We start from the raw sequence: 26,606 nt of genomic DNA, 5'->3' as shown, positions 1-26,606 counted from the left end.
TGGATAAAACATGTATGTGTGCTGCCCCTTAGCCAGACCCCAACCCCAGCCACCATAGGAAGACCAGATAGGTTATGGTCATCCTTTGGTTGGCAGGGTATGGTCATCCTTCGGTACTCTCACCAGGCACCGTGCTTCACTGGTCACCATTATCTCAGTGGGAAGGCCAGACAATTGGGATGGACCACTGGCTCTAGTGCGCCTGTAGCAAAACTCTACACCAGAGGTTCCCAAACGCGGTCCTCAAGGCACCCCAACGGTCCTGGTTTTAAATGTATCCATACCTGGCCACAGGTGACTTAATTAGCACCTCAGTCAATTTGATTTAACCATTTGTGCTGAGCCATGGATATAGCTGAAACCTGGACTGTTGGGTGCCTTGAGGACCACGTTTGGGAACCTCTGCTCTATACATTGTCTGTGGAAAGCTTAACTTTCTCTAGGTAACACTCGCATTAAAGCCATCCAGGGATTTTCTTTGAAGTCAAGTTTTTAAATAAAACTACATTACTGTATGTGTTGGAATCTACTATAATAAACTGAGAGACCGGTATGGGATCTGTGACCTGACATTGTGTGTACCTGTAATCCCCCTACTACACTGGGTGTAATCCGGATCTCTCAAAATCTAGTTTTTATTAATTTGAATACACTTTTTTTTTTTTTTTTTTTTTTTTAATTAATTTTAAAGAAAGAACTAGCAACAATAAAACCTCTACTACTAGGCACAATGGTGTCACTAGTGTTAGAACCATCTGATAACTGGGTAACTATACAGAGAGTCAACACCCATTTATGTTGGGTTGACTGCTGATGGATTGGCTGCCATTTTCCTCATTTATAGGCATTGGTACCTGGGCTATGCTGTTTGACGTTGCCCGGAACTGTCAAAATATCCTGATCTTCTTCCATTTTAGAACATTTGGTGCTCTGTTCACGCCTAGTCTATTTCCTACAGTAAGTTGCACCAGATACAGTACCTCCGATGATCAGATCACGGACTATACAAATGGCAGAGAAGATAAACTGGGCTACTCAACTACCGATCTCTGTGGGCTTGGCTGGGGTGGTCAGTGGTGCAGAGAGGGGATGGGGGCAGACAGCAGCATGTACTAACTACCGGGCTTGATGGAGGAGCCCTGGTCAGCTACTAAGGGGGACATTGCCCCATCGTGTAGCAGACTGCAACCTCTGTACAGCAGCGGCGGGCGTGTGCACTTACCAGAAAGTGTCTCCCCATAGGCACCTCTTGCAGACCACATAGCCATGCCCACAGAGGCCGGGAGAGACTTCCTGATGAGTACACACTTGCACCGCCCTCACGTCCCCTTCTCCCCTTTCCACGCCATACTATGTGGGTGCACTGCAGCAACTGCTGAGAGGTTCAAATATACCCCTGTGCGGCTGCTGGTGCTGCCTCATTTCTAAAGAGGGCCTGTGGGAACACCACTTCATATTGCCCACGCCCACCATTAGTATTGGGGCCCTTGGCCACTCTCTACAGCCCTGGGGATGGTCAGAGAACGTTGGGGTACATAACCTGTGGACTTTAACAAATAACTATTTGAGAGTTGAGTGAATTTACCAAGAAAACATTTTTACAGAATATAAGTATATATCAGTGGTGAGTCAGGAATGTTTATCTTTTTATATTTTTTTTATTTTTTTTATTATTATTTGAAGGGGCAGTTGACTTAGTGGTGATGGCTGCAATGTTCCTGTGTTCTGACCGTTTCTCAGACACCTCATGACCACCCATAGTGCAAATACTTCCTTGTAGCCTATAGAGTAGCATTATTGATGATATGACCTTGCCGGAAATTGGATACACCACCCTAAATGTTTTCAATGATTTATATATAAACTGAAAATCACTGGGGGGGAAACGCGCTCTCCTTCCCCTGGCATGTCAGACAAATCAAACTCTGCAACTTGGACTAGAACCTTGTCTGGATCTGCCAACCGCACACCCGTGTTGCTGAGAACACAGCCGGAGTATATGGGGTGTTACAGATCGGGAGTGTCTTGTGACAAATGTGTGATAGTACCCTATGGAGAGTACACCAGGTCCAGGAAATTTTATGTAGACATCCTCTAGACCGCTAGTACTGATTAGATATTGTACTGTGGCTGATAACCATCCAGGACCCATCCTGGCTTTACCTGTAACATAAAAGGGGCAGTGCCCACATACGCTGTTTCTCATTCATTCTGCTGATTGAACGATGGTTTATAATACTGTTGCATGGTCCTTTTTGTTTCCTTCAAATGCCATCAGAAGCATCAGCCTGATCCTGAGGACAACTCAAACAAGTGGAGGCAGAGAGTTAAGACAGCCATGGCTGGGGTGAAATTGGTACATTTTACACCCAATTTCCTTGGAGCTGAAATGGTTTATTGAGAAAACTAAATCACACCATGGTTTATTTTGTTGAGCAATCTGAGGGGATTATTGTGACCTCTGCCCACATCCAGGCTGTAGAGGGTCAGTCTTGAGCCAGAAATTGCTGTTTCATTCCTGCGTAGCTGCCATATGATCCCCTCAGGCTGCTACAGTTTTACATGTTATTTTCATCACGTCAATGTCCTCTCACCCCGGTCACCGAGCTCGGTCAGTGCATGCCTAATACTCACTGTGGATGGCTGTGTTTTGCCGCACAACTTGTGTCACGTGTTCTGTGTATCTGTGCATGCCGCAACATGCATGAGTGGACTGGTTTAGTGTTGTCTTCTGCTACCTGTATGTTTATACAAAACAACTTGAACATGGAACTCTGGTACTTCAAAGTCATTCACATCACTATTAGGCAATCCATAAATTGCCTTTAATGGCATATCTGGGAACTCTCGCGGTCAGAACTGAGGTTTAGGACTGGTTCCGATGCTTCACCGACTCGGGGTATGATCATGATCTCATGATAACTTGGCTGTTAGGATCTCTGTATTAGTGGTTGTATACTCAAACATGAAATACCTGTTCTTTAGGTTGTGACCTTTTTCATGCACTTCATATAAACCCACTACCTCACCTGTTTAGAAGGGAACTTCACCAAGACGTTCTGCCCTCTTCCTCCCAACTAAATCGTTCCTTGACAACCAGTTGGCAGTACCATCCTCTTCCTTATGTGATTGGTTGCCCTCGCCAGCTGATTTGGCATATTATACAACAGTAAGAAAGAGGACGGGTTTGTCAACTGCACCATGGCACAGGTGACTGGCAAGAGTCAACTCGCAACTGTTTCAGAGACTTAAATGGGAAGTTCACTTTTGTAGTTCTTGTCCCTCTCCCTCCTCTACACCAGAAGCCACTGCAATGCACATAGGGTGGCCCTAGCACATTGAGTATTTAGTCTATCTATCTATCTATCTATCTATCTATCTATCTATCTATCTATCTATCTATCTATCATCTATCCCTCTCCCATAGAAAGCCATATAATCCCTGGTTTATGGCTTCTGGTGCTAAAAAGTGAGCCTGCTCTTTTCTGCAGGTGGTTGTAGTTCCCCTTTTAAAGTTTAAGAAGACAAACATTCAATATAATAATCAAATTTAATGTAGCTAAAAATCAAACCATATCCTGTGGATTACAGAGGTCCCATACTAAATACTTGAGGGATATATCCTTTCTTGTGCACTTGGAGGCAAAGATTCCACAAAGGGGGTGTGACTCGTTTTACTGAGTCTTTGTTTTAGGACAATGGGTTCTATCACGAAGGTGGTAGATCTTTATTGGACTAAAACCAATATGCACTTTGTCACTAGGGACACGTTCTATCAGCCAGGTACTTCCACAATTGTAGGTCACTGGAGGCTAATACATCCTAATAAAGATAGGTATTGGAAAACTGACATGGTTACAATGTTCCCAGATATGCCAGTTGTAAGTGAATGGCTTTGAATGGTGATTGTCAATTATACCAATAAGTTTCCTAGAAAGAGATCCCACATTTTTATCCTAATAGGTCTTATATTAGTAGCCTAGTCAGTTGGTGTCCCTCCTGTTACTGAGAAACTAAAAGTCCTAGCGTGCTCTGACAGATGCTTATGGGTAATACTGGGACTTGTAGTCACTCGACAGCTTGCGAGCCACAATTTACCTAACCCGCTGAACATAATCACCAGGAAACAGCTGTATTAGCATGGTATATTTTTTGTTATGTAACTTTTACTACAAAATGAGGCTTTTCTGGGTGGGTAGATCCTCTCCGCACCCCCTGAGGGTAGGGTTCCCTTTAGGCAACACTCCCAGCCCTGCACCACTAAGCCGTTCCATCCCGCACACACTGGCACTTGTTTGGCTGTGGTTATAGTGTAGTCTTGTCCGTCTTGTTTGCACTATCACTATCTCTCTCTCCCAGAATGCACCAGTGATTCTCTGTTCCTCTCCTGTATTTTAGACGGAAAAGGAGAAGCTGACATGGCGGGATAGAGTCCCAGCTTACGTTACAAACATGGTTGGCATCGTTTTCATGGTAATTTTTTTTTTTTATTCTTAGCAGCTGTATCTACGTGCATGTTTTCCTCGGGTGTGGTTCGTTTTATCGACAGTATCTAGGTCGACAATGTTTAGGTCGACCACTATAGGTCGACAGTCACTAGGTCGACATGGATGGAAGGTCGACAGAGTTTCTAGGTCAACATGTGCTAGGTCGACAGGTCTAAAGGTCGACATGAGGATTTTTTTTTTTCGGTGTCGTTTTCTTCGTAGAGTGACCGGGATCCCAAATTAGTGCACCGCGTCCCCTCGCATGGCTCGCTTCGCTCGCCATGCTTCGGGCATGGTGCCTTCGCTCCGCTACCGCTTCGCTCGGCACACTTTACCGTTCCAATCGTAGTCCACGTGGATCGTTAAGTATGAAAAAATCCAAAAAAAAATAAAAATGTGAAACTCATGTCGACCTTTAGACCTGTCGACCTAGCACATGTCGACCTAGAAACCCTGTCGACCTTCCATCCATGTCGACCTAAACATTGTCGACCTAGACACTGTCGATCTTCAGACCGGATCCCGTTTTCCTCCAGTGGCTGTAATGCGTGATATCCTGGAATGTATTTCAGTGCAATGACACACCGGTAGGCGGGGCCTGGTTAGTAATTGCATACAGGCAGATTGTGCAAGATTAAAATGTAGTTTGTAGTGTTTTATCTTCTTTATTAGGCAGCACAGACTTTTCCCTGTCTCCTGGAAAATATTAGAGAAATGTCCTTACTCTGTTACCATTCTAAAATAAAATATAATACAATAAAAAAAAATATATATATATATATATATATATATATATATATATATATATATATATATATATATATATATATATAAAATAAAGTTTATATTATTTATTTTCTATCTGTTTTCTTAAACTAGATTGGTTTGACCTTTGCAATCGTATTTGGCGTCATTGTGTACCGGGTCTCCACTGCGGCAGCATTAGCCATGAGTTCCAATCCCTCCGCCCGCTCCAATGTCAGGGTGACCGTGACGGCTACCGCCGTGATCATCAATTTGGTGGTGATTCTGATCCTGGATGAGGTGTATGGATGCATAGCAAGGTGGCTCACCCAGATTGGTAGGTCTGCCCTTTCTCTTGCTTGGTGGTGATAGCATGGGAGATTGGATAGAGCTGTAGAAATGGTAGAACGGTCACTGGCTTCTGATCTGTATATCTATATGGCACATTTTTTAATGCTGTGTAATGAGATTAGGAGTATGGGCTTCCCACATGGCCCTGCAAATTGTTATCCTTATACTGACGCCTTCAGACTCTCACTTGTTTGTTTTTTTGTTTGGACAGAGGTTCCAAAAACGGACAAGACTTTCGAAGAACGTTTGATATTCAAGGCTTTCCTCCTGAAATTTGTCAACGCCTATACACCCATCTTTTACGTAGCATTCTTCAAGGGTCGGTAAGTGCAGCATGTCGCCTGTATGCAGTTTGGTATACTTCTGGTGCTGTACTGTGAATTGAATATATATGCATTGGTCTGCTGGTAACCCTGTTACTTTCTATCTTGTCACAGTCCTGTGTTCTGTTTAGTAACCTAGCCATTTCTGTATGTCCTGAATGCTTCTATATTATATAGATCACTAGTCCTTTCAGGAAGTGTAGACACCCCATGACTGGCAAGTAGCTATTGTGCTACAAATACCAGCCACCAGACGTAATTTGTCTACCTAGCTAAGCCCGTGTGTCTTCGGCAAAACTCCTATGTAAAACTTTCTCCTCTTGTCCTTAGGTTTATTGGACGTCCAGGGGACTATGTTTACATTTTTGGTTCATTTAGAATGGAAGAGGTATGTATCTATATAGAAACCATATTTTGTTGTCCGAAATCCCCAAGGTAGTCTATAACAGGGCTGGCCAAACCGGTCCTCGAGATCTACCAACAGTTCATGTTTTCCAGGCCTCCTGGACATCTGTAGAATTGTCAGTTAGGAATGAGTGCAGCACATCTTAATTAGTAATGACGACACCTGTGCACCAGCTAGGTGGTCTGGAAAATGTGAACTGTTGGTAGCTCTCAAGGACTGGTTTGGCCAGCTCTGGTCTATAACATGAAAGCAGTCCATGCATTTAGTAGCCAGAGCACGTTGTACATTAATGTGCATCTTATCTACAGTGCGCCCCCGGTGGTTGTCTAATGGAACTGTGTATCCAGCTGAGCATCATCATGTTGGGGAAACAGCTGATCCAGAACAATCTCTTTGAGATAGGAATCCCGTGAGTCTCTGTCTTGCCTAATAAACCGCTTATGGGCTTTAGCTGACTTTTATCCATGTCTTTAACACCCACATATTGCTTTAGGAAGATGAAGAAGCTGATCAGATATATAAAGTCAAGGAGAGAGACCTACATGGGTCATGAGGAGCACGTCAAGAGGAAGCAACGCTACGAGATGGATTATAACCTGGAACCCTTTGCCGGACTGACTCCAGAGTACATGGAAATGAGTATGTCTGATACCGGTCAAAAAGTTTTGTATTTTTTTTTTTATCACTCATATCTTTAACCCATTCATAGGATGGAAGGCTGGTTATGAATAATACCTTATAATTGTTAGCAAGAGGCGACACACTGTACTAGTAGGGGGAAGAAATCTAATTCTGTCTTTGGAGTAGCTGCATATACTGAACACATGGGTTATGATGGGAGAGGTATTCTAAAGGGCCCCATACACTTGCGCGACATGTCCATCGGGGGGGCAGGCTCGCCCAAGATACATTGTATGCTGTCCTTTTGCATGCGATGTATCTTGGGTGATCCGAGCCATGCCTGCGGGAACCGACATATCATGAGTGCAGCACTAACGAACTAGGGGAGCTGATCCGACCTTCACGGGAACGCGCATCGAAAACACCTCCAAAATGCCAGATTTAATCCGATACTGTATATCGGGCCGAATGCCCGAAATCGGGCATTATCGTCCTAGTGTATGGGGCCCTTAAGCCTCTTGCAGAGAGATAACGTACCAGTCAATCAGCTCCTAACTGCCATGTTACAGGCTGTGCTGGAAAGATGACAGGATCTGGTTTTTATTATAATTTTTTTAACATTTACTTTTAAATCCATAAAAGAATGTGAGCATTTTTCTACAGGTCTGAAAACCCGTATTCGGCTGTTATGGGTATCCCTAATTAGTTATGTGTTTTTTGCATGTGTGTTGTTTGTTTTATTTCCTTATTTACCATATTGTTATTGCTCACTAGACTGTATTCACCTAAATTTATATTTTTGTCCCCCTCTGTAGTTATTCAGTTTGGATTCGTCACTCTGTTTGTCGCCTCCTTTCCCCTGGCTCCGCTGTTTGCCTTACTCAACAACATCATTGAAATTCGTCTGGATGCCAAGAAATTCATCACGGAGCTCAGAAGGCCTGTAGCGGTCAGAGGGAAAGACATTGGTATGTGATTGGTGGAGCTGGGGCTATAATGTAGAATCGTTCTCCTCGCTATCGTCCAATGGCTTCTCGAGTCTTTTAATGCAAGTCCAGGCCTAAAGAAATACTAACTAAATACAACAGAGTGGCAGGAAACAGCAATGTGATAATGTATGTATGTCTTATGAGCAGTAGGTGGATGTAGACTTCTATAAAGGACAGGCAGCCAGTAAGAGTTGACCATACAGGATGCAGTCAGAATCCCAGCAGTAAGAATACTGACAGCGGGATCCTGATGGTCAGAATACTGACTGATCCTGAAGGTAAGTACTAGATTAGGGTTAGACTGCGGGAAGGGATGGTTAGGGTTAGGCTGCGGGAGGGGACGGTTAGGGTTAGGCTGCAGGAGGGGACGGTTAGGGTTAGGCTGCAGGAGGGGACGGTTAGTGTTGGGCTGCGGAAGGGGACGGTTAGTGTTAGGCTGTGATAGGGGACAGTTAGTGTTAGGCTGTGATAGGGGACAGTTAGTGTTAGGCTGTGATAGGGGACAGTTGGGGTTAGGCTGCGGGAGGGGACGGTTAGGGTTAGGCTGCGGGAGGGGACGGTTAGGGTTAGGCTGCGGGAGGGGACTGTTAGGGTTAGGCTGCGGGAGGGGACGGTTAGGGTTAGGCTGCGGGAGGGGACGGTTAGGGTTAGGCTGCGGGAGGGAACGGTTAGGATTAGGCTGCAGGAGGGGACGGTTAGTGTTGGGCTGCGGAAGGGGACGGTTAGTGTTGGGCTGTGATAGGGGACAGTTGGGGTTAGGCAGCGGGAGGGGACGGTTAGGGTTAGGCTGCGGGAGGGGACGGTTAGTGTGAAGCTTGCGTAAGGGGACGGTTAGTGTGAGGCTTGCGTAAGGGGACGGTTAGTGTTAGGCTGCGGGAGGGGACGGGTTAGGCTGCGGGAGGGGACGAGCTAGGGTTAGGCTGCGGGTGGGAACTGGTTAGGGTTAGGCTGCGGGAGGGGACGTGTTAGGCTGCGGGAGGGGACGGTTTGGGTTAGGCTGCGGGAGGGGACGGGATAGGGTTAGGCTGCGGGAGGGGATAGGGTTAGGCTGCGGGACGGGATGGTTAGGGTTAGGCTGCGGAAGGGGACGGTTAGGGTTAGGCTGCAGAAGGGAACAGTTGGGGATAGGCTGCAGGAGGGGTAGGGTAAGGTTAAAATACTTACCGGGATCCGTCAGTATTTTGAGGATGCCGCTGTCGGTATAGTGACTGCCAGGAATTCGTACCCAACCTGACCATAGAGACAGAACTCGGGAAATGCTGTAATTCTCACCTCATCATTAAAGGGGTTTGATGCTTCACTTGGTATTGAGAGTACGTGAGCACAGCGTGATCACTGACAATGAAAAATGTATTTGCTAAACTACAGTAAGTCACAAATACATGACTGACATAATGTGAAAACAAACATGACATTTTATTTTCGTGTCTGATTTTATGAATGGGACATTTAAATGCAGTACGTACATTTACGAGCGGGATTTTTCAGAAACCATTGGGCTGATTCAGCGCAGCACGCAAGCTAGACGCAGATGTGGCCACATGTTGTGCTCAGGAATAAATGTGGATGTTTATGATGTATTCGGAGTTGCAGGCATCTCTGCAGGTGCAAAGCCACTATCCATGTAGAACTATGCGGCATCACTATCTGTACGGACTTGGGCCAGTCTATCTTTGTCGCCCTTTGCAGAATGTGGCAATGTGCATAGTATTTCATGTTTCTATATAAACCCATTTATTTCCTGAATGAGGCTGCAATGTAACTAAAGACGGGTGAGTCAGGCAGGGTAGTGGGAAATACAGAACGTCCTGTAGCCACTCGTCTTGATTAATCATGGTCTGTTAAAGTACGATACTCCGTATTTGACATTTACAGTATATGTAACAAGATGTAACTTGCTGGAGTATTGGTTTGTCTACGCATGCTACAAGCAGTCTATATATTATAAGGCTCTTTAGTTTCATCCACCTGTGGAAATGATTTAGTAACTACTCCTTCTCTTACATCCCCGATACTCCGGTGCATGACTTCGGGAATACATACAGAAACCAATAAAAATAAAAGCTCAGCATCGGATGTTTCTGGATTCTCAGCAGGGAAACTGCTGTGATTAATAGTACTACAAAATAACGTCCTGTACAGTGTTAGAAGTTTGGATTAAAACATTTCCAAGTGTTTGTAACGTCTGCCCAGTGCCGAGGTGGTTACTGGACCTGTAGAACACGTTACACTGAGAAGCTGTATAGAACGCTACTGAAACGTGTTCCTTTGATGGCATTTAACGAGTGCCGCTGCGGTGTGAGGTATTTGCAGTGTGTAGAGAAGCATCCAGCTGGAGATTGTAAAGAGAAGTTTGCTGGAGAATGTTCTCAGTCACAGGAAGGCTTGGCGATGCCTCTGACATGGAGTAAACGGTATGAGGCACTTTACATAACTTGCACCCTCTGCTATTAATAAGCTGTAACATTATCGGGAAGATCTCGTTCTGCTAGTTAAATATTTCTGCAAATCATCGCTTGTCCTGGCGAAACGAACGTGCATCTCCTGAGGAGTCCTTCCCCACTTATATAGTCACCTGTATCAAAGGAGCTTGCAATAAAATACCGCTTTAATCAAACTGCATGCAGATGACAACTTTACATGTGGCTCAGATCCTGGCCTCGGAATAAGTCAGCAGTTTATAAATAGAAAATATTATCATCCTGTATTGATATGGCGCCACAAGGAGTCCGCAGCGCCTTCAGAGTACGTAAACAGAAACCGTATGAACAAGAAAGTGACTTACAGTACAGAACATTGCAGGACATGGACAAGGTGTACAAATATTGCTGCACCTGAAGTCATAATATCCAAATAAGCAGCAGGGCAACAGAACGCAAGGGCTAACGGCTGTGTAGATGATGGTATAGGTGAGGGAAGAGGGCCCTGCTCGTGAGAGCTTACAGTCTAAAGGAATAATAATATAATATAAACGCTTGATTATTTGGACCAGGATTGTTTGGCTGCTCATCATAAGCAGAGATTTTGGACACGGCTTTAGCTGGAAAGTATCTTTGAGAGATACAGTAGTCACTGTGAATCGTCATAATTTAAACATAGTTATTGCTGATCTTAGGCACTATTGCTTCTAAATGTGACCTTTCACCCTTAAGCAACTATTATTTATTGTTGGCCTGTTTAATATTTATGGAATATTTTGCTTGATTCTTTCAGCCCTTTATATTATCCAGGGCTGTTTATTTGCGTTGCCCTTGTATGTAATACAGATTAGCAGTGTTCATTCTAGCACCCATGCAGATCCTCTTTACTGCTTGGTGTGGTGTACTCTGCTCTGGTGCTTCTAGCACACTATGATCTGTATCTCAGCACTAATTTACATACCAGAGTGTGCTGGAAACGCCAGAGCAGAGAGTGACACCCCAGGTAGGAAAGAGGAACTGCACGGGTTGTGAAAGGTGCAGGGTGCTAGAATGAACACTTCTCTGCTATGTGTACCGGACGTATGTTTCCACGGAGCAGTAATATGCGTGTATGTAAGAGGAGTGACTGTGAACCTAACCCTAGTGGAAAATATTCTAATGCGGCTAGTGATAATTGTCCTGTACTGTTTCTTTTGCAGGTATTTGGTATAACATCCTGCGAGGTATTGGCAAGCTTTCAGTGATAATAAATGTGAGTAATTTCACTTCATCATTGTGATTGTCTCATTCATTTATGTTAGACGGCTGTCTGCAGTAGGATGCCATGGTGTTTGGGTTCTAGCTGTAATAAGATTGTTCTGGATCTGCATAAACCTAGTTCCAAACTGCTCCATTTTTTTTTTCCTCTAAAAATTCTCCATTAGACTCTTCCATAGTTAATGAGCAATTACTCTGTAGCCAATTCTACATTGAGATGACCGCTTTAGGGGAGTACTCACGGAGCGATATTCTAAGCAATCTGACTAGATTGCTTAGAATTTAAGCAGGATCGCTCCGTGTGTACCCCATACAGCGATAGCGATGCGCAGCCCCGCGCATCGCTATCGCTGCTGCTAGATTGGCCTGCCGTGCAGGCCAATCTAGCGGGTCGCTCACTTCACCCGCTGGGTGAAATGAGCAGCCCCCCCATCTCCCCCCGCACGCTCAGCACAGATCGCGCTGTGCTGAGCGGCGTGAGAGATGTGTGCTGAGCGAACCGCTCAGCACACATCTCTCACCGAATCGGCCCGTGGTTACTGGCCTTTACAACTAGTGGTGTAGATTTTCAATCTGGTTAAAATAACGATTGCTGGAACCGTGATTGAAGCCGCTCTGTATAGGACACTCAGTGGCGTCTGAAATCAGAAATGGGAGACTGCAGAGTTTTACACGACGGTCTCCTCTTTCTCTAACTTGCATACTGTAAATATCCCAATATCTCTTTCATGTGTTACCATATAACAGATAGGCTTTCATAGCCAAGACGGCACCTGTGCTGTTACGTGCTTCCTCCTGATATACTGCTTCTGATATCCTCTGAGCTGTCTCAGCTGAACTCAAGGAGATACATTTTTAAAGTGGCCCTGGGGACTGTTTTGTGGGCTAAAATGATTTTCAGAAGGCTATCGCTACTGGAGATTCATGACTGAGCCTCATGATGTAGTGACATCGCTACTTCCTAGCAAATCAATAGGCTGATTATTGATCCCACTAGAAATTTTAGGGGAAGATGTGTCAAAGCTTGGAGAAAGATAAAGTACCAACCAATCAGCTCCTGTAATTTTTCAAACACAGCCTGAACAATGGCAGTTAAGAGCTGAATGGCTGGTACTTTCCTTCTCTTTTTTTTTATCACTCTCCAAGGTTTGATACATATAGCCTTAATTGCCTATGCTTTACGTAGGTGCAATAACTGCAACATTTCCTTTTTTATATAGTTGTAAACTTTTATATAGTTTTTCTAATTGCCAGAATCTGGGCTGATATATTTAAAGTAACCACGAAACCCATAATTTCAGCCAGTTTTCTGCAATGGAAAAAAAAATAAAAAATGAAAATCTGGAGCAGGTCACTCCTGTACCAAGTGAATCGGGCATGGTGGAGGGTACTGTACTGAAAAAAAATTGTGTGTTTTTGTTTTTTAAGCCAAATTTTGGCAAAATAAATCTTAAATTAGAAGCCGTCACAAGTTGATTAATAGATATCATTTGTCATCGCTCAGGCCTTTGTGATATCATTCACGTCTGACTTCATTCCACGCCTGGTCTACCTGTACATGTACAGTCCCGATGGCACCATGCATGGCTTTCTGAACAACACTCTCGCCTATTTTAATGTCAGTGACTTTAAACACGGCACCGAGCCAAACATTGAGCAGGACCCTGGATATCCAGTGGAGATATGCAGGTAGAAACAAAGGGCTGTGTACAGACTGTGCCTTCTCGTCTCATCCACTAGCACTGTGATCACAAGGATGACGTATTCATTGGAAACCTTTTTTTGTTTAATCTTCAGATACAAAGATTACAGGGAGCCACCGTGGTCTGAGAATAAGTACGATATTACAAAGGAATTCTGGGCCGTTCTGGCCGCAAGATTGGCATTTGTCATCGTTTTTCAGGTATCTTCCGTTCACAGATTTAGTCACTCCCATAAAAATGATGGATAAACCTGTCATAGCAACTGTACAGTATATACTGTAAGGTCTGTCCAATTATCTTGCATCAGAATCACATTGGGCCTCATTTAGAGTGAAGCGCAAATGCTGGAAGATGCAAATTTCCACTCTGCAGAAACATGTTGCGCTACAGGGTGGTCACTTTTTAGCTCAATTCTCAATTACTGTATTAAAATAAAGGTGCCCAACATTTTGTACGGCCAGTATGCTAAAAACAAAAATCCATCCATCGGTTTACCTTTTATCTTGCGCTATAATAAAACTGCACCTCAAGAATAACCCTTCTGCTAGCAAAGGATTCAGACAAATACCATAAAAACAAATTCTGAGGGCGCACTATTGTTATATTACTGTTTAAAATTTTAATGTCATCCAGCAACCAATAATAAACATATTAAAAATGTATTATACATATAGTTCATATGCAATTTGACACAAAAACTCAAAAGTACATATTCCAGAACATATGGAACAATGGATCCCTTTTTTAACACAAGGTATTCAAGGGACTAATGTTCGTTAATATTAAAGGAGAATTACTGTGACCAACGCGTTTCGTCCTTAAAAGGGACTTCATCAGGGGAATCGGTTTGTGCTGGTATTTCGAGGAGGAGGAAGAACAAGAATAATTTACATCAGAGATTTACATGACAAAAGTTTTAGCTACTATATTCTGCCAATAGGATTAAAAAATTACCTATAACTTTATAGCGAATTGAGACAGGTCAGAATTTTTTTCATACAAGTTTAGAGATCCGATACCAAATAAATGGTCCAATCATAACCATAAAATAATCTCAGACTTTTGAAGGAAGAAAATATTTTCTCCATTTATTCTAAATATTTACTTACAGAGGATATTTTAGGAACTCTTTATGGAAACCGTTCTCTATAGATAAACTCTAGACGGCTTGGTGAAACTCTTGATAGTGCCTAAGGACAATAAATTTATTATTCAGAATCAATAGAATTTTCATTTATATACACTTCATTATTTTACGGAAACTTAAATAATTGAAAAGCGTATCCACTTACAAACGATTAGACCATGTTCTCATGAAAAACATGGTGTAGATGGCCTAGTGTATCCTTAATTGAATCTTAGTGGTGACCCAATTTATTTAAAAAGAATCCGTGGACAATATTTTTATTTAATTGCTTAATATATCTTTTTTTTATTTTCTATTCAAAAAAATATACGTACTCTTATTTTATATTAAAAGTATTATAAAGTTTACTTACTAGAAATAGGTGCTCTAAAATATACAGAGTGGAGTTGACATCTACAGGTGGAATCGGTCTTCTTATTCGAAGAAATTAGGACCGTTGGGGTGCCCAACTATAAATAATTCATTATCCGCATATAATGAAATGATTCCTTATATAACCCTAAAGCTATTTATATGACATAAATTACATACCTACAATCAGGTGTGTATGTGTGTATATATATATATATATATATATATATGTGTATATATATATATATATATATATATATATATATATATATATATATAGATAGATAGATAGATAGAGATATAGATTTTACTTACCGGTAAATCTATTTCTCGTAGTCCGTAGTGGATGCTGGGGACTCCATAAGGACCATGGGGATAGACGGGCTCCGCAGGAGACATGGGCACTTTAGGAAAGAATTTAGGTTCTGGTGTGCACTGGCTCCTCCCTCTATGCCTCTCCTCCAGACCTCAGTTAGAGAAACTGTGCCCAGAAGAGCTGACAGTACAAGGAAAGGATTTTGGTAATCCAGGGCAAGATTCATACCAGCCACACCAATCACACTGTATAACAAGTGAAAACAACCAGTTAACAGTACGACAAACGACAGAGCAACAGGTCAAACCCTGATGCAACCATAACATAGCCCTTATTGAAGCAATAACTATATACAAGCATTGCAGAAGAAGTCCGCACTTGGGACGGGCGCCCAGCATCCACTACGGACTATGAGAAATAGATTTACCGGTAAGTAAAATCTTATTTTCTCTAACGTCCTAGTGGATGCTGGGGACTCCGTAAGGACCATGGGGATTATACCAAAGCTCCCAAACGGGCGGGAGAGTGCGGATGACTCTGCAGCACCGAATGAGCAAACACAAGGTCCTCCTCAGCCAGGGTATCAAACTTGTAGAACTTTGCAAAAGTGTTTGAACCTGACCAAGTAGCCGCTCGGCAAAGTTGTAATGCCGAGACCTCTCGGGCAGCCGCCCAAGAAGAGCCCACCTTCCTAGTGGAATGGGCCTTAACTGATTTTTGCAGCGGAAATCCAGCCGCAGAATGAGCCTGCTGAATCGTGTTACAGATCCAGCGAGCAATAGTTTGCTTAGAAGCAGGAGCACCAAGCTTGTTGCATGCATACAGGATAAACAACGACTCTGTTTTCCTGACCCTAGCCGTTCTGGCTACATAAACCTTCAAAGCCCTGACCACATCGAGCAACTCGGAATCCTCCAAGTCAGTAGTAGCCACAGGCACCACAATAGGTTGGTTTATATGAAAAGATGAAACCACTTTCGGCAGAAATTGTGGACGGGTCCGCAATTCTGCTCAATCCACATGGAAAACTAGATAGGGGCTTTTATGTGACAAAGCCGCCAACTCTGACACACGCCTAGCCGAAGCCAAGGCTAATAGCATGACCACCTTCCACGTGAGATATTTCAACTCCACCGTTTTAAGTGGTTCAAACCAGTGGGATTTCAGGAAACTTAACACCACGTTAAGATCCCAAGGTGCCACTGGAGGCACAAAAGGAGGCTGAATTTGCAGCACTCCCTTTACAAACGTCTGAACTTCAGGTAGAGAAGCCAACTCCTTTTGAAAGAAAATGGATAGGGACGAAATCTGGATTTTAATGGAACCCAATTTTAGTCCCCAAATTCACTCCGGACTGTAGGAAGTGAAGGAAACGGCCTAGCTGGAATTCCTCCGTAGGAGCATTCCTGGCCTCACACCAAGCAACATATTTTCGCCATATACGGTGATAATGTTGAGCTGTCACGTCCTTCCTAGCCTTTATCAGCGTAGGAATGACCTCATCCAGAATGCCTTTCTCTGCTAGGATCAGGCGTTCAACCGCCATGCCGTCAAACGCAGCCGCGGTAAGTCTTGGAACAGACAGGGCCCCTGTTGCAACAAGTCCTGTCTTAGAGGAAGAGGCCACGGGTCCTCTGTGAGCATTTCTTGCAGATCTGGATACCAAGTCCTTCGTGGCCAATCTGGAACAATGAGGATTGTTCTCACTCCTCTTTTTCTTATTATCCTCAGCACCTTGGGTATGAGAGGAAGAGGAGGAAATACATAGACCGACTGGAACACCCACGGTGTCACCAGGGCGTCCACAGCTATCGCCTGAGGGTCTCTTGACCTGGCGTAATACCTCTAGCTTTTTGTTGAGGCGGGATGCCATCATGTCCACCTGTGGCAGTTCCCACCGACTTGTAATCTGTGCGAAGACTTCCTGATGAAGTCCCCACTCTCCCGGGTGGAGGTCGTGTCTGCTGAGGAAGTCTGCTTCCCAGTTGTCCACTCCCGGGATGAACACTGCTGACAGTGCGCTTACGTGATTCTCCACCCAGCGAAGAATTCTGGTGGCTTCCGCCATCGCCACCCTGCTCCTTGTGCCGCCTTGTCTGTTTACATGAGCCACTGCGGTGATGTTGTCTGACTGAATCAGAACCGGTTGGTCGCGAAGCAGGGTCTCCACTTGACGTAGGGCGTTGTATAGGGTTCACTACGGCTGGCCGGCGGTCGGGCTCCCGGCGACCAGCATCCCGGCGCCGGGAGCCCGACCGCCGGCTTACCGACAGCTTGGCGAGCGCAAATGAGCCCCTTGCGGGCTCGCTGCGCTTGCCACGCTACGGGCACGGTGGCGCGCTACGCGCGCCACACTATTTTATTCTCCCTCTATGGGGGTCGTGGACCCCCACGAGGGAAAATAAGTGTCGGTATGCCGGCTGTCGGGCTCCCGGCGCCGGTATACTGAGCGCCGGGAGCCCGACCGCCGGCAAACAGAAGACCACCCGTTGTATATGGCCCTTAGTTCCAGGATGTTGATGTGAAGGCAAGTCTTTTGACTTGACCACAGACCTTGGAAATTTCTTCCCTGTGTGACTGCTCCCCAACCTCGGAGGCTGGCGTCCGTGGTCACCAGGACCCAGTCCTGAATGCCGAATCTGTGGCCCTCGAGAAGGTGAGCGCTCTGCAGCCACCACAGGAGTGACACCCTGGCCCTGGGGGATAGGGTGATTAACTGATGCATCTGAAGATGTGATCCGGACCACTTGTCCAGTAAGTCCCATTGAAAAGTCCTCGCATGGAACCTGCCGAAGGGAATGGCCTCGTATGATCTTTCCCAGGACTCGAGTGCAGTGATGTACTGACACCTGTTTTGGTTTTAATAGGTTCCTGACCAGTGTCATGAGTTCCTGAGCTTTCTCTATCGGGAGATAAACCCTTTTCTGGTCTGTGTCTAGAATCATGCCCAGGAAAGGCAGACGAGTCGTAGGAACCAACTGCGACTTTGGAATATTCAGAATCCAGCCGTGTTGCCGTAACACTTCCAGAGAAAGTGCTGATCAGCAACTGCTCCCTTGATCTCGCTTTTATGAGGAGATCGTCCAAGTACGGGATAATGGTGACCCCTTGCTTCCGCAGGAGTACCATCATTTCCGCCATTACCTTGGTAAATATTCTCGGTGCCGTGGAGAGACCAAACGGCAACGTCTGAAATTGGTAATGACAATCCTGTACCACAAATCTGAGGTACGCCTGATGAGGTAGATAAATGGGGACATGAAGGAATGCATCTTTTATGTCCAGAGACACCATAAAATCCCCCCCTTCCAGGCTTGCGATGACCGCTCTCAGTGATTCCATCTTGAACTTGAACCTTTTCAGGTATATGTACAGGGATTTTAAAAATCGACATAGAATTTATTCTAGAACCCAGTAGACTAATGTCTCTTTGAGCATCTCTCATATATAGGACAGCGTCTTTAATATGCCCCACTGTCAAAAATACAGTATCCTTGTCTAAGGTATCAATTTCCTCAGATAAGGTATCTGTCCATGCTGCTACAACACTACACACCCAGGCCGATGCGATTGCCGGCCTCAGTAAGGTACCTGAATGTGTATAAATGGCCTTCAGGGTAACCTCCTGTTTGCGATCCGCAGCATCTTTGAGGGTAGCCGTATCCTGTGACGGCAGGGCTACCTTCTTGGATAAGCGTGTTAAAGCTTTGTCCACCCTAGGGGAGGATTCCCAGCGTAACCTGTCCGTTGGTGGGAAAGGATACGCCATAAGAATCCTTTTGGAAATCTGCAGTTTTTTATCTGGAGATTCCCAAGCCTTTTCACATAACTCATTTAGCTCGTGTGAGGGGGGAAAGGTTACCTCCGGCTTCTTTCCTCCATACATATGCACCCTCTTGTCAGGGACTGGGGTTTCCTCTGTGATGTGCAACACATCCTTAATTGCTATAATCATATAACGGATGGATTTAGCCAATTTTGGCTGTAACTTTGCATCATCGTAATCGACACTGGAGTCTATCTGTGTCAACAGTTTGGGATAGTGGGCGCTTCTGAGACCCTGACGGCCTCTGCGACATAGGATCAGGCACGGGTTGGGACCCTGACTGTCCCGAGGCTTCAGCTTTTTCTAACTTTTTATGCAAGGAATTAACATTATCATTTAAAACCTTCCACATATCCATCCAATCAGGTGTCTGCGCCGTCGGCGGAGACACCACATTCATTTGCTCCCGCTCTGCTTCCACATAGCCTTCCTCATCAGACATGTCGACACAAGCGTACCGACACACCACACACAGGGAATGCCCTCTCTGAAGACCGTTCCCCCACAAGGCCCTTTGGAGAGACAGAGAGAGAGTATGCCAGCACACACCCCAGCGCTATAAACCCAGGAATAACATAGTAACTTAATGTTAACCCAGTAGCTGCTGTTATATTGCTTTTTGCGCCTAATTATGTGCCCCCCCCTCTTTTTTTTACCCTCTTCTACCGTGTATCTGCAGGGGAGAGCCTGGGGAGCTTCCTCTCAGCGGAGCTGTGGAGAAAAAATGGCGCTCGTGAGTGCTGAGGAAGAAGCCCCGTCCCCTCGGCGGCGGGCTTCTGTCCCGCTTAAATATGCAATTTTTTGGCGGGGGCTCATACATATATACAGTGCCCAGCTGTATATATGCTTAACTTTGCCAAAAGAGGTCCCAAATGCTGCCCAGGGCGACCCCCCCCCCCCCCCCCCCCCCCGCGCCCTGCACCCTTACAGTGACCGGAGTATGTGTAGGTATGTGGAGCAATGGCGCACAGCTGCAGTGTTGTGCGTTACCTCAGTGAAGAACACTGAGTCTTCTGCCGCCTGTGAAGTCTTCTTTGCTTCTCATACTCACCCGGCTTCTCCGGCTCTGCGAGGGGGACGGCGGCACGGCTCCGGGAACGGACGGCGAGGGTGAGATCCTGCGTACCGATCCCTCTGGAGCTAATGGTGTCCAGTAGCCTAAGAAGCAGGACCTAGCTTCAGAGAGTAGGGCTGCTTCTCTCCCCTCAGTCCCACGATGCAGGGAGTCTGTTGCCAGCAGAGCTCCCTGAAAATAAAAAGCCTAACAAAATACTTTCTCTCAGCAAACTCAGGGAGAGCTCACTGAAAAGCACCCAGCTCGTCTGGGCACAGTATCAAACTGAGGTCTGGAGGAGGGGCATAGAGGGAGGAGCCAGTGCACACCAGAACCTAAATTCTTTCTTAAAGTGCCCATGTCTCCTGCGGAGCCGGTCTATCCCCATGGTGCTTACGGAGTCCCCAGCATCCACTAGGACGTTAGAGAAATATATATATATATAAAATATACACTGCTCAAAAAAATAAAGGGAACACTTAAACAACACAATTTAACGCCAAGTCAAACACACTTCTGTGAAATCAAACTGTCCACTTAGGAAGCAACACTGATTGACAATCAATTTCACATGCTGTTGTGTAAATGGAATAGACAACAGGTGGGAATTTATAGGCAATTAAGGAGTTGTTCTGCAGGTGGTGACCACAGACCACTTCTCAGCTCCTATGCTTTCTGGCTAATGTTTTGGTCACTTTTGAAAGCTGGCGGTGCTTTCACTCTAGTGGTAGCATGAGACGGAGTCTACAACCCACACAAGTGGCTCAGGTAGTGCAGCTCATCCAGGATGGCACATCAATGCGAGCTGTGGCAAGAAGGCTTGCTGTGTCTGTCAGCGTAGTGTCCAGAGCATGGAGGCGCTACCAGGAGACAGGACAGTACATCAGGAGACGTGGAGGAGGCTGTTGGAGGGCAACAACCCAGCAGCAGGACCGCTACCTCCGCCTTTGTGCAAGGAGGAACAGAAGGAGCACTGCCAGAGCCCTGCAAAATGAGCTCCAGCAAGCCACAAATGTGCATGTCTACTCAAACTATCAGAAACAGAATCCATGAGGGTGGTATGAGGGCCCGACGTCCACAGGTGGGGGTTGTGCTTACAGCCCAACACCGTGCAGGACGTTTGGCATTTGCCAGAGAACACCAAGATTGGCAAATTCGCCACTGGCGCCCTGTGCTCTTCACAGATGAAAGCAGGTTCTCACTGAGCACATGTGACAGAGTCTGGAGACGCCAAGGAGAATGTTCTGCTGCCTGCAACATCCTCCAGCATGACCGGTTTGGCAGTGGGTCAGTAATGGTGTGGGGTGGCATTTATTTGGGGGGCCGCACAGCCCTCCATGTGCTCGCAAGAGGGAACCTGACTGCCATTAGGTACCGAGATGAGATCCTCAGACCCCTTGTGAGACCATATGCTGGTGCGGCTGGCCCTGGGTTCCTCCTAATGGAAGACAATGCTAGACCTCATGTGGCTGGAGTGTGTCGGCAGTTCCTGCAAGACGAAGGCATTGATGCTATGGACTGGCCCGCCCGTTCCCCAGACCTGAATCCAATTGAGCACATCTGGGACATCATGTCTCTCTCCATCTACCAACGCCACGTTGCACCACAGACTGTCCAGGAGTTGGCGGATGCTTCAGTCCTGGGAGGAGATCCCTCAGGAGACCATCCGCCACCTCATTAGGAGCATGCCCAGGCGTTGTAGGGAGGTCATACAGGAACGTGGAGGCCACACACACTACTGAGCCTCATTTTGACTTGTTTTAAGGACATTACATAAAAGTTGGATCAGCCTGTAGTGTGTTTTTCCACTGTAATTTTGAGTGCGACTCCAAATCCAGACCTCCATGGGTTATTAAATTTGATTTCCACTGATCATTTTTGTGTGATTTTGTTGTCGGCACATTCAACTATGTAAAGAACAAAGTATTTAATAAGAATATTTCATTCATTCAGATCTAGGATGTGTTATTTTAGTGTTCCCTTTATTTTTTTGAGCAGTGTGTGTGTGTATGTATGTGTGTGTATATATATATATATATATATATATATATATATATATATATATATATATATATAATATAATATTAAAAGAAAAAATATGAGCGCATGAACAAGATATAGTAAAATCCTGTGGAACTACAAGTCCAAGATTAAACGGAAAATTGTTCCTCACAGTCATTGACACCCAGTATTACTGGCAGAAGAAATTTGTCAATGTGCACATCTGGGTCTTCCAGCTGTCGCTTCCCCAATGACACCTGATTCCGAACGGGTAATAATCCTGCCAAGAAAATAGAAATGCAGGGGGCGCCAATAGTGCATTAAAAGTGTTTAACAGTATTATTCAAAACTTCCACATCGATACAGCTAGTGACAACCCGTACCATAAAAGGCGGTTAGACCACCACTTGTATAATAGACATGAGAATTACCCCACAGTCAATACAGCGTTCTTAGTTCGGAGTCCTTGCGTCAGACCACGCCCATACGCGTTTCGTCATCAGACTTCGTCAGTGGGCTTGGTCTGAAGCCCCATAAGCATCATTTAAATACACTCCTCTGTATTCTAATTAACCAATACAATTTGATTTTAAAAAACAGTCTCAGATATATATATATATATATATATATATATATATATAATAATATTCCGTATGGGATCCCTGCAGTCAGGAGACCGATGCCGGAATCCTGCCAGCGAGCACAGTGAGTCCCCCTTGCGGGCTCGCTGCGCTCTCCACGCTATTCTATTCCCCTTCAGGTGGTGGCTTGGACCACCACCCGAGGGGCAATACCAGGCTTCTTCTGGGATCCTGAATGCCGAGATCCTGAAAGGTGGTATATTAACCGCATCCCCTTTCCCACCATTATTACCTACTGCTACAGATGTAAATGCAGGTCCATTACATACCATTGGATTATGGAGAGTAACCGTAAATGCACATGTTGCATACATCACCCTCTAAGTACATTATAACAAAGTATTGCGCAGTTTTTATTGGCTATTTTCTTATGCTCCACTGTATTTTAGCACGTGATGTCATCATGGCCCTTTAATGCATTAGGAAAGTTGGAGGCATCAGCAGCCAGGCAGCTGCATTGTTCTGCTTGCAGCCATCGCAGTCCTACAACTGGGCCGCATGCACGGAAATGAACTTGTTGCATCTTAATGCCGCGGCCTCCGTACTTCCCATCCTCATTGTCTTTTTCTACCTGTTTTCTGTTGCAGAACTTAGTCATGTTCATGAGTGATTTTGTTGACTGGATCATCCCAGACATTCCCAAAGACATCAGCGAGCAGATTCACAGGGAGAAGGTCTTAATGGTTGAGGTGTTTTTGAAAGAGGAGCAGGGAAAACTACAAATGCTGGAGACCTGGAGAGAACAGGATAAGAAGAGAGGTGGGAATTGTAACAACCAGAGCCCCAAGCTCTCCCGCAGTAACACAGGGAGCACGACTTCGGCATATTCGTACCGTGTGGACGTGTAGAGCAAGCAGCTTAGAGGACGTAATGATCGGACATTCATTCCACTGACAGAAAGGCCACTTGAGATCTGATTCTTGAGCATCCGGTGAGCTCTCTTGTCTTTGCTCCCACCTTTGTGTGGACAGAGGACCATGTTCCGAGATGAGCAGTGGGGGTCTCTTTGCTGCTCGGTGACCCTGCTGTTGTCTGCATGTGTTATATAGTAGCAGTAGAATATAATTCCTCTGTATTAGATACCTTGTGCCTTCTGCTGAGTCACCTGTAAAATCGTTTAAGCCTTTCTAAATGAGTTTGCCTGGTCAGCTGCTGGGATGCCCTGCAGACCACTATAGGCAAAAGAACAACATTAAGCTGCACATAGGTCTTTTTGATCAAGTAAAGGTTTTGATGGGACAAAGACGCACGATTGCATGACTCTAATAACAGTGATGGACTACTTCATGCTGGCATTCCGGATGAGCCATCTTTGAACACACCCGGAGCATCCGATCGTACAAGACTCTTGGAGTTTCTCCTTTTCACAGCCAAACATGAGATTGTTTGCGATGTCCGTTGTTCGTTTCTCCAGCTTTCCAAGTTACGGCGCGCCAGTTCTGTGGCCACGGGAGAAGCCTTTCCTTTAACTTTTTGTCTGGCAGGTGCACATCCTCCAGCACTACAGGGGTTACGCTCGCAGAGAAAATATTTTTTTAGATACTACCTATGCAATGTAAAGATGTCCTTTTCTTTATATGAACCTTTTATACCTATTTATTGATGCAAAGTTTTGTGTTTTTTTTTTTTATTTCTGGTGATACTGATCTGTTCTTGTCTTGTGGCTAGCCGGGAAGCAAAAAACTCTTCTTCTTGTTTTAGCCTAAGAAGCGCTAAGGCTTTGCGGGTGTGTCCACTCTGTTCATGTGCCTCATGTTAGCGCCTAAAGGGTTAATTCTGCGCTATTCAGAAATTTGGTAACAAAGTTTGCAAATTACTTTTATATCTTATGGTAATTGTATTTGTTATATGATGTTTTTTTGTTTTGTTTTTTTAAGTAGTTCTCCATGCATCCCGGTGGTTATATGAACTGGGATCTAATGGAGTCGCAACGTCTTGTAGGTTAGTCTTTGTCATTGTCACATAAGCAGGAACTTAAAACATTGCTGTCGAATACAGAGGGGGGCGGCAGCCATTTTTGGGGGCTCAACAGATTTTTCTTCCCAAAACTCGGCCTATCCATTTTTTTTTTTAGTGCTTTAGAAAGTACCTTTTTGGGATGTCGCTAGGTCCTTAGTGACGTGATAGGCTGTTTTGGCGTACAAGATGGATGCCCCCACTGTAAGCAATAGTTGCACTTTTAAACGTATTTTCCTGGAACTTACTTGTGTCCTACCAAAGGTGTAAAAGGGTTTAGCAGTTGTAGAGGGGGAATCTGACAGGAATGTCGTTCATTAGGGATGTACGGGAATCTTTACTGAAGACGGACTGTATAGCTGGCTATACAGACTCTGATGTCATACGTGTGTAAGAGTCTCTCACATATGCATATTTAGAGATGTATTTTGCAAACACGCCAAGCCTTCTAAAGCCTTGAATGGGAATTTTGGGCATAGATCAAACAAACTTGGTGTCAGCAGAGAGAGTTTACAACGCTTTTCATACTGTGCTCATGCTGTGTTATGTCTTATGTCTTGCCAGAGCTGCGGAATAACCTTTTGTGGGATATTCTCATTAATACAAGATTTGCTGGGGGTTTTTTAAACTGTAAAAATACACTTTTAAATGGTGGGTGGAAGACTATGATAGTTTATTTAAAAATGTATTAATGTTCTGTGCAACTATTCATCACCACAGAACATACTGTCCTATGCTCTGTTGCAAGCGGAAGTCCGTAGAGAGTTAGGTTACTATCAAGCAGCACTAGTGTCTGAGATTCTCTGCGATCCATTGCCCAAAAAACGTATCTACCTGCTCAGTTAACAGACCAGGGTTGTATGTAGAGTGTACCCCAGTAGCGGTATATTGGAGTACACTTTGTTACAGTATACGGTAAAGGAAACGTAATTCCGCAGATAGAGAATAGTCAAATTCATGTCATAAGCTTGGATCGTTGTTATATATATATATATTACACTGTTGTGACTAAACTTTTGGTGCTTATGCCATTCAGTGACTTTTAAACAATGACATTCCTGTATATGTGTAATCCCTGACAATGTACATCTAAGACTGTTGTAGAAGAAATCGTACCGTGGATGGAGTCTGAATGTAAATGAAATTCTATATTCTGAATTCTGTGGCACATTTACTGACTTATCGAAGTTCCCCAAATGTTTTATGTGTTTGATTTTTATTTTTTTTTGTTTCTGTTTTTTAAAAAGTTAAAAAGCTATACAAACCTAATCTGGATGTAAATCTTATTCATAATAAAGTTTAATATGCAGTTCTATAAAAAAAATAAAAAAATAAAAAGTCTTTTATTTCTGTCTGACAAGGTGAATGGCCGGCAGATTGTTGGGGCGACCAGTTTGTGGGCTGAAACCATCTTTGGTCTTTCAGTCACTGGGAACTAGTTACCACTGGGGCATGAAGCAAAAGTGTAAGTTGTTTAACTCCTAGTGAACTAAGGGGCTGATTCACAATTTCCGCAATTTCGGCGTGTGTGCTAGCAATTAATGTGGTCGGGTCGCATTAACTGCGAACAGGCAGAGGCTTTTGCGGGTGGGGGGAGGCAACCAAGCATTTTCGGGATGGTGCTGGGGAAACGGGGGCTTGACGGCTGCATGTCTTTACACGAGCTGCTCCTATCGAATAAAAATGGCGTCCGGACGCTTCCACAGTTTCTGCGACCGCGTTCTAATTGCGGCGTCATCGCAGTTGGTGGGCGGTGGGTAGCTTGCTGGGCGGCCTTGCCCTGCGATGGGCGGCACCCAGCATGCCATTGAAAGGATTACAGATTCGGCTTTTTAGCAGAATCTGCAATTGTTACTGAATGAAGTCCCAAATCCCTTCATATTGGTTGTGTAGGTGACAGAGGCATCGGCAATATTTAGAAGTGCGGAAATTCCTGACTGGCAAAACAGTAAATTACAATCTGGTCCGTCACTCTGATATTGGGATAGTTGGGGAGGAATGTACATCAGATAC

The 26,606-nt window shown here is 44.8% G+C and overlaps 1 protein-coding gene across 7 annotated transcripts in view; it reads left to right on the top strand.

The window, feature by feature from the left end:
• ANO1 (anoctamin 1) overlaps nucleotides 1-25,922 on the top strand; it is a 303,304-nt gene extending 277,382 nt beyond the window's left edge. For 6 of the 7 annotated variants that reach the window (XM_063944141.1, XM_063944142.1, XM_063944140.1 and 3 more), the window contains 12 exons: nucleotides 2,279-2,356; nucleotides 4,399-4,473; nucleotides 5,367-5,568; nucleotides 5,794-5,905; nucleotides 6,236-6,293; nucleotides 6,620-6,720; nucleotides 6,805-6,950; nucleotides 7,748-7,900; nucleotides 11,541-11,593; nucleotides 13,103-13,287; nucleotides 13,396-13,501; nucleotides 23,225-25,922. In XM_063944141.1, coding sequence (XP_063800211.1) covers nucleotides 2,279-2,356; nucleotides 4,399-4,473; nucleotides 5,367-5,568; nucleotides 5,794-5,905; nucleotides 6,236-6,293; nucleotides 6,620-6,720; nucleotides 6,805-6,950; nucleotides 7,748-7,900; nucleotides 11,541-11,593; nucleotides 13,103-13,287; nucleotides 13,396-13,501; nucleotides 23,225-23,485 — 1,530 coding nt within the window. In that variant the 3' untranslated portion in view covers nucleotides 23,486-25,922. The remainder of the gene's footprint in view (nucleotides 1-2,278; nucleotides 2,357-4,398; nucleotides 4,474-5,366; nucleotides 5,569-5,793; nucleotides 5,906-6,235; nucleotides 6,294-6,619; nucleotides 6,721-6,804; nucleotides 6,951-7,747; nucleotides 7,901-11,540; nucleotides 11,594-13,102; nucleotides 13,288-13,395; nucleotides 13,502-23,224) is intronic. The other variant, XM_063944144.1, reaches the window with a different exon arrangement.
• The last annotated feature ends 684 nt before the right edge of the window (nucleotides 25,923-26,606 follow it).

Source organism: Pseudophryne corroboree, chromosome 11 (genome assembly GCF_028390025.1).
Source record: "Pseudophryne corroboree isolate aPseCor3 chromosome 11, aPseCor3.hap2, whole genome shotgun sequence".
NCBI lineage: Eukaryota > Metazoa > Chordata > Amphibia > Anura > Myobatrachidae > Pseudophryne > Pseudophryne corroboree.
This window is presented reverse-complemented; position numbering and strand designations above follow the sequence as displayed.